We start from the raw sequence: 8,215 nt of genomic DNA, 5'->3' as shown, positions 1-8,215 counted from the left end.
TGAAAATAACACTGTCCAGAGTCGCTTCTCACCCGAATGCCCAGACAACTCTCAGTTATACCTTCACCTGGATGCCCTGGAACCAGAAGACTCCGCCATGTACCTCTGTGCCAGCAGCAAAGACACAGCCTTGCAGAGTCACCTTCTGCCTGTGCAGAAACCGCCTGGGTCCAGTCAGGAAACTGTGGGGCAACCAAGGCTCGGTTCAGCATTTCCTGTGAGAGCCCAGACAGAAATCTCAGAGCACAGTGCTGCTTGTCAATTCGCTGGCTATGACAATGTTAAATCCCATGCAGATCCTACAGCCTGTGGCCTGGCCTTGTCTTGAACATGACTATGCCTGGACAGAAATGTGCAAGTTCTTCATTATCTTCCTATCAGCTTGTGTCCTTGGAAATCTTTCATGAGGCACCTCACACCCTAGTCACAGCAGGCCTACCAAGCCTGCTTCTAATAGATACCTTTCCCTGACTTCTCCTTCCAACCAAGTTAGACCCGGACCAGAGCCCTGATCCCAGCTCCAAATGTGCTCAGACATTTTCTAAAACACCGCCTTCCCTCACCTTGTGGCTTTGTCAGTTCCCACCACTGAGGATAATATTTTCCTCATCCAGTTTGGTTGTTTTTCCCTTTAGTCTCTTGATCAGAACTGTGAGTCACAGAGTCCATGCCTCTAGATCATGGCTCTGAATTGGCTGTTGGAGTAGACAGTGGGTCCTGCTTGTGTGGTCAGGTCTTCACACCCAGCCTAGTTGACCTATAGGCCACATTGGCCAAGGACCCTTGTGTAGGTACAGTATTTCACTTAGGGCCTGAGGGCCTGCATGCTCCAGGACACAAGGGGCTGAGCCAGGGGCATCACATGTCTGCACAGACACTAAGGCTCAGGGTGCCAGCCCTTACCTAAGAACACCAAAGCATTGAGCTGGGGAACACCCCCATACCCTGACCTGCTATGTATACTAGGCTGCTCTGTTTTGTGGCCTTGGCAGCCACTGAGTCCAAGAAACAGAAGGAGACTTTTGATGTGGGCTTTTCAATTCCAGATCCTTATTATTTTCTTCATCTGGACAACTAACAGAAGCCATGAAAGTGCAAGTCAAGCAGATGATAAGATCCCTATTGTAGAGATAAAAAAAGAAGCTGGTCTTTGAACGTTCTTAGAAAGTGAACCACTTTCTGATGTATTGGTGTCAACAAAACCTAGGATGAGGCCTAAGACTGATCCATCATCCAGCTCTGAATTTATAGGCAAAGCAGATATGCTTAAGGGCACCTGTTTCAAAAATCAAACAAAGTTACCATTAAAAACTCCCTCTAATAGAGTCTAAGCAAGCTAGACTTGACCCTTTACCCGGAATTGGGTATTTTTCCGCTACTTTCAGTAACAGGGGTGCACAGCTATAGTCACTCCTTGTCCATGCACTCTCTCCATCACTGACTCCAGCTCCTGGGAGTCTTTCTGTGCATCTGGTTCTGCAGTTGAATCCTTATCAGATTCTGTTTTCCCAGGTCCCTTTGTTTAGTATTTTTTTTATTCATTCAAACTGGCCACTACTTCCTAGCAGATTAAGTATAGAGGGTTAGAATATTTTATTTCCTACTTGGGCTTTGTAGAAAAACTTAGAGAAAATTAATCACATACACATGTGTTCTCACATCTGGGGAAATGGGCATATTATTATCAACTAGTAACCCTGCGCAGGAATCCAGGTGCCAGTAGCTCGCCAGTAGCTTGCTGCTGCACTCCAGGAGCTCTCTGCCTGCTGCCCGCCCTCCTGTAGGTACCCTTACCTGCCTTCCCCTCACCCCCCTCATAGCTCGCTGTCCTGCCCCCTTCTGTAGCTCTGGGATGCCTGCTTGTAGCTCGCTGCCCACCCTCCTGCTGATCTGTGATCTGGTTGTTACCCAGTCAGTTGTTATGCTTCACGGCTAATGACCATTTGCATATTACATCTTTATTATATAGGATGAACAGAGGCCAGAGAGGATCTCTGAAAAGAGAGAGTAGAAAAGAAATTCTCCAGCAGTGTGGGAACAGCAAGTAACATTATTTTTTTAAATTGTTGAGGGGGGAATAAGCTGATTAGTGGGCACGTTGCAAAGAGGCCTGTCTAAATAATCTGCCTTAAACTAGCTGATGGGGTCATCAAAGATAAAACAACCTCTGCCCTTTGGCTCAGTGGATAGAGCATCGGCCTTCACACTCAAGGGTCCCGGGTTCAATTCCGGTCAAGGGCATTTACCTTGGTTGTGGGCACAACCCCAGTGGGGAGTGTGCAGGAGGCAACTGTTCAATGTTTCTCTCTCATCGATGTTTCTAACTCTCTCTCCCTATCTCTTCCTCTCTGAAAAAAATCAATAAAATTTTAAAAAAAGAAAAACAACTTCTACTGCCTGGCTATCATGGCTCATTGATTGAGTGTTGAACTATGAAGCAGGAGGTAACAGTTCAATTCCTGATCATGGCACATGACCAGGTTGCAGGCTCTATACCCAGAGGGGGCGAGCAGGAGGCAGCCAATCAATGATACTCTATCATCATTGATGTTTCTATCCCTCTCTCCCTCTCCTTTCCTCTCTGAAATCAATAAAAATATTTTTTAAAAGAAAATTCTGCTAATTATTAATCATCAAAAAACCTTGGGATGCCCTAGCCTGTTTGACTCACTGGATAGAGCATGTGGACTGAGGGGTCTCAGGTATGATTCTGGTCAAGGGCATGTACCTCAGTTGTAAGGTTGATCTCTGGTCCTGGAAGGGGCACATGGGGGAGGCAACCAATTGATGTGTCTCTCTCACATAGGTGTTTCTCTCTGTCTCTTCCCCACTCTTCCACTCTCTTCATAAAACCAATGGAAAAATATCCTCAGGTGAGGATTAATAACAATAACAAAAAAATCCTTGGGAGTCTATCTGCAGTCCATCTCCATGACCACCTTTTTCCTCTTACAATAAAAAATCCAAAATCAGCTAGAACTGAATTTTTGTACCTTTAAATTTAAAAAGAAAAACACAGTGCAACAAGCAAATGGTAAAATGGTTCCCAATTTAAACACATCTTAGGACTCTTGCCCTCTTCTATCACAGCTAACTCTAAATCTTGGTTACTGCCAAAACACATCACATGAGGGCACTGTGGAACTGCCGAGCTCCAAAAGTTTCTGGGGCAGAGCTAGGGATCTGAGCTAGCTGCCTGGGGCCAAGAGGGTTAAGCAACAGCCTTGTTTGGTGTTTTTATCTGCTATAAGACTTAATACCATAAACACTAATTAGCAGGTGCTGTCCAGCCAGGAGTCATGAATTTCGACTGTGCCGTGATTAGGGGGGCTCTCTGAGCCTGCAAGGGAAAGTGAAGGGTTCAGAGCTGGTAGGAGGCAGCCTGCATGCCCTGTGAGCAGGGACAGGTAGAGGAACAATTGCCTCATGGAAAAGCAAAGGAGTTGTCAGACCAGCATGCTACAGAAACCCAGCCCACCTCCACCAGCCCCTCCAGCCACACATGTCATGCAAGAGGCTTAGCAGGAAAAAGCAGGGTGCCTAGATCAGCTGAACCAGGGATCTGGCAAAGGAGGCCAGGCTCATGGGAACCAACATAGACAATGACACTAGAGCAGTGACATCACTGCCAAACTTCCAATCAGAAGGTGCCCAGAACATTAGTTCTTAGAGGACCAGAACTCTGAGAAAGGAGACTCCTGCCCAGTTCTGCCCCACCCTGCCATGGGCTTCAGGCTCTTCTGCTGTGTGGCCCTTTGTCTCCTGGGAGCAGGTATGTCCTTGGCACAGGTGGGGCATCTGTTCTAAGCCTGAAAGCACCTGCATCCAAGGCAGCATCAGGGTCCCTCCCCTGTTCTTTTTCCAGCTTCTGTCTCCTTCCCTCACAGGCCCAGTGGATTCAGAAGTCACCCAGACTCCAAGGCACCTGACAAAAGCCAGAGGATAGACAGTGACACTGGGGTGTTCCCCTATCTCTGGGCACTTGGCTGTGTCTTGGTATCAACAGGCCCAGGATCAGGGCCTCCAGTTCCTCATTGGGTACTACAACGGGGAGGAGAGAGCAAAAGGAAACATCTCTGATTGATTCTCAGGAAAACAATCTGATGACCACAGCTCTAAGCTGACCATGAGCTTGCTGGAGTGGAAGGACTCTGCCCTGTATCTCTGTGCCAGCAGCTTAGCACAGCCCTGCAGAGTCACCTGTGTTCTGTGCATAAACCTCCATCTGCCAGCGTGGAGCAGCCTCAGTGCTGACAGGGCTGTGGGAACCTAGGGGTCCAGTGGTAACGCAGAGTGACTGGGGGCCCCGGAATGGGAAGCCTAGGGCTCTTCTGAGACAAAAGCCAGAGGACAGATATTGACACTGAGATGTTCCTGAGGAGACAAAAAGAGCTGGTCAGATGCTACATCAACATGTTCGCTCCCAAATTACTTTCCTTGCCTGCACTCTATGTGATAAAAGTAGAAGAAGGGTCTGTAATGTAATAGCTCTCACCCTCTTTTGGGAGGGGGAAGAGTTCATTTGAGGATCAAAATCATTGGTTAAATGTGTGGTCTAGAAGATAAAAACCACAGGAATTTGTTTTATGTAATTTGTGAAAAAGAAATTGAAATTTGGGGAAAATCTAAGAGAGAAAATATGACTGAAGATGTTTGAAAATAGAGATAAAGCTAAAAGATTATTTAAAAAAAACCTGTTATTTGTAACATGATCATTTTTCTCTTCCCTCCTGAAATTTTCAATGCCCAGAAAATATAACGCAAGGCCTTATAGCAACTGGCATCCCAGTGGTAAGCCCCAGGTGAGGCCATCAGCACACAAGATGATGATGTGAGAACCCTGCGGTTGATTCTGACTTCTTTCTTCTTGATTTCTTATCCCAATCTTGCCTCCTTGGGGTACAGTCAAGTACCTCTTAAAACACAAATAAGGTCATGCCCCCTGACTATAAACAGGCAAAAGCACTCTGGCTGCTCTAACAAAATCCCATAGACAGTGTGGCTTCGACCACAGACATTCATTCTCCCACAGTTCTGGAGGATGGGAATCCAAGATTACGGGGCTAGGATTGGTTTCCGGGGAAGGTTCTGGTCCTGGTTTGCGGGTGACCGACATCCCCGTGTGCTCACATGGTCTTTCCTCTGCGCTTGCACAGAGATATAGGAAGCGCTCTCTGGGGTCTCTTCCTCTTTGATAAAGCCACTAGTCCTAACAGATTAGGGTCCCAACCTTATTACTTTATTTCTCTTAACTACCTCCCTGGAGGCTCTATTTCCAGGTATATTGGCATCAGGTGTGTGTTCTTCAACATATGGATTTGGGGGACAAAATTCCATTCATAACTACATTCCCTTTCCTTTACTTTCATAGGAAAAACTAAATTATAATTAATGCTCTTTGATACTTGTGAAATGGATATGGATAATAAATGAAAGAAATCAATGCCCACTGAGATGTAATGCTGGTCATTCTGGGCCGGCATGGCTTTCCACACCCCTGTGTGTGATCTCAGCAATGTGTTCTCATAGCTGGAACTGAGGATGAGCAATGTAAAGTGCCCTGAGTGAATCTAAAGCTGAAGGTGCCACTGCTTTGTCAGGTACAGAGAAAAGAAAGTTACAGTGTATTTGTCCTTTCTCATGATCCTGTAAAAAAATTTTCCCTTGGTAGTCCTGTCTCCATGAGGAAATAAGTGGGCCTGAGTTCAGCTTCAGAGATTCTGTAAGCCCTAAAGAGCTAATCGAAGAGGCAAATAGGTGGCCCACATTTGACACTGGAAGGTAAATGTGTCCTGGGAGGTGGCAGCTGGGGTACCATGGGCTGCGGGGTGGAGGTCAGTCAGGTGGGGAAGTTTAAGACAGAAATGAGTAGCTCTTTCCGTTAGTTTTGCACCACTGAATACATTCACAGCTGAGTATCAGCCTCACAAATAATTCTCTATGATTGAGTTTCAAACTTAATGACTGAGTAAATTTGAAAAGTTTACTTAAAAAATGTTTTTGCCCTTACAGTCCACTGCACTTTTAGAGACATCTCTTGCCATCATCAAAGGTATTTCTCATATATGAGCCTGAAAAACTGATTTAAAAATTGCTGTACTCAAGAATAGGACCTTGGTATACTTGTCACTTAGAGGATGTGTGTGTGTGTGTGTGTGTGTGTGTGTGTGTGTGTGTGTAAACACAACAAATGGAAAAAAGTTTCTCTCTGGTAGGTATTTATTAGAGGTGCCCTGTCACTGAGTAGGGCTTGTAGGGGATTCTAGGTAATGACAGCCCATGTCAACCTAGGTAGGTCTACTGGGTCTACCTTACCTAGAGCTCACTGGGAGGTGCTGTGGACTCACAGTAGGGCTGTTTAATTCAAGATGTTTTAAATAGGTAAACTATATAAACCTTCTTTAGACAAATGTGCTGTCTAAAGTGTGGTAACAATTACCTTAAATACATATTTGGAAATATAGGGACCTGATTAATAGGAGGATCTATGAAACAGAGTGTTTCCAGGCTGGATCCACTGTTTAGCTTTATGACCTGTATGATTCTTGCTGTCTCTTCCATTTTCACATATGGATTGCAGCAAATTTTTTCCTTCTTAATTGAAATGTTGGTTCATACAAACTTTTGCCTCCAAAACAAAGGGTGGATTTGAAGATCAACCCTAAATGAGCCAGGCTAGGAAAACAGTGGAATCAGGAAATGGGAGGGGAGGAGACTTTAGGGCTAAGGGAATTTCTGCTCTTAATAGAGAAGGATGTGAATGCATGAGACTGTGGATAGTCAGCCACTGGGAGGCGCTGTGGACCCACAGTACTGCAAGCTACCTGGGAGGGGCTGAAGGAGTGGCCCAGGAGAAGACAGTTTAAGGGAACTTTGGGGCTACATGCCTGCATTGGGGAAGCAGTTTTTAGTTCATCAAACAGGCAAATGCCTGTGGGCCCTGGGCCTGTGGAATTCACACAGACTCCTCACTGCCCAGGAAGTGCAGAGGTGCTTGAGCCTCAGTATGAACCAAGGAGGCAGCCTCCCTGAGGCAGTCTTCCCCTCCCAGGGGAAGGGGGGATGTAGGGGCTGGGGTTACAAGGGCTGGGAAATTAGGGTGAGGCAGAGGCAGGTAAAGGAGAATAAGGTAAGTTGTAGGCATGTGGGCACAGCTCTACCTGCAGCCACAGTTTGCAGAGGGGCTCTGCGGGACAGGGAATGGTGAATAGAGTAGCTGACCCTGGGACCAAGGGGTACAGAGGCCCAAGAGACAGCCCACATGGAGAGTCACACAGAGCAGGGAAGACATCAGAGCAGTGATGTCATAGGTAAATGCTCCTATCAGGGACTGAGAGGTAGAGAACTTTAGAGGGCTCACCCCAGGAGACTCCTCCCTGAGCTAGGAGATGTCTTGGGATGCTGACATGGTCTCTAGACTTCTCAGCTGTGTGGCCCTTTGCCTCCTGGGAGCAGGTGAGCTGTGGGCACTGTGTGTGAGCCTCTGATATGGGTTTGCCATCCATGAAATACAAGCCTGCTGGTGGTGGCGGCAGCGGGAGGCTTCCCTGTGCCCTGCCCTGACCTCCCTCTGTCTCCTTCCCAACAGGCCCAGTGGATTCTGGAGTCACTCAGACCCCCAAACACCTGATCAAAGCAAGAAAAGAGCAAGTGACACTGAAATGTTCCTATATCTCTGGGCACCGCTCTGTGTACTGGTACCAACAAGCCCAGGACCAGGGCCCCCAGTTCCTCACTCAGTATTTCAATGGGAAGGAAAGTATAAAAGGAAACATCCCTGACCGATTCTCAGTGGAACAGTTCGGTGACTATCGCTCTGAGCTGAACATGAGCTTGCTGGAGCTGACGGACTCGGCCCTGTATCTCTGCGCCAGCAGCAAAGACACAGCCCTGCATGCTAGGCAGCCTGCTGTACAAAAAGGTTCCTCCCAGCTCAGGAAGTGACCGACCTCGAGGGTGGCAGCTGCCAGCCACACAGGCGCAGTCCTGAGCAGAACAGACTGCCTCTCCCAAACATCCTTCTGCTGCTTACAGATGTGATGTGTATTTATGCTCACAGAAATCATGCCACAGAAGTACTTTTTTACGTGTTTCTCTATGTGGTGGTAGAGAATAGGAGACATTCCCAGGTCTCATATTTCATAACTGGCAGAGCAAGAAATCAAACTCAAGTCTGTTCCTCTACTCCCGTGTTTGTCTCCCAGCCCCCAGCACT

At 47.0% G+C, this 8,215-nt stretch overlaps 1 gene segment (V, D, J or C); it reads left to right on the top strand.

The window, feature by feature from the left end:
• Window positions 1-7,362: 7,362 nt before the first annotated feature.
• LOC118666603 lies at window positions 7,363-7,944 on the top strand. The segment is given in 2 exon segments: window positions 7,363-7,455; window positions 7,589-7,944. Coding segments are annotated over 2 exon segments (423 nt in total).
• Window positions 7,945-8,215: the final 271 nt, after the last annotated feature.

The sequence above is a fragment of the Myotis myotis genome, unplaced genomic scaffold (genome assembly GCF_014108235.1).
Source record: "Myotis myotis isolate mMyoMyo1 unplaced genomic scaffold, mMyoMyo1.p scaffold_m19_p_11, whole genome shotgun sequence".
NCBI lineage: Eukaryota > Metazoa > Chordata > Mammalia > Chiroptera > Vespertilionidae > Myotis > Myotis myotis.
Note: the sequence above shows the minus strand (reverse complement) of the source record. Positions and strands in the feature narration are given on the sequence as shown.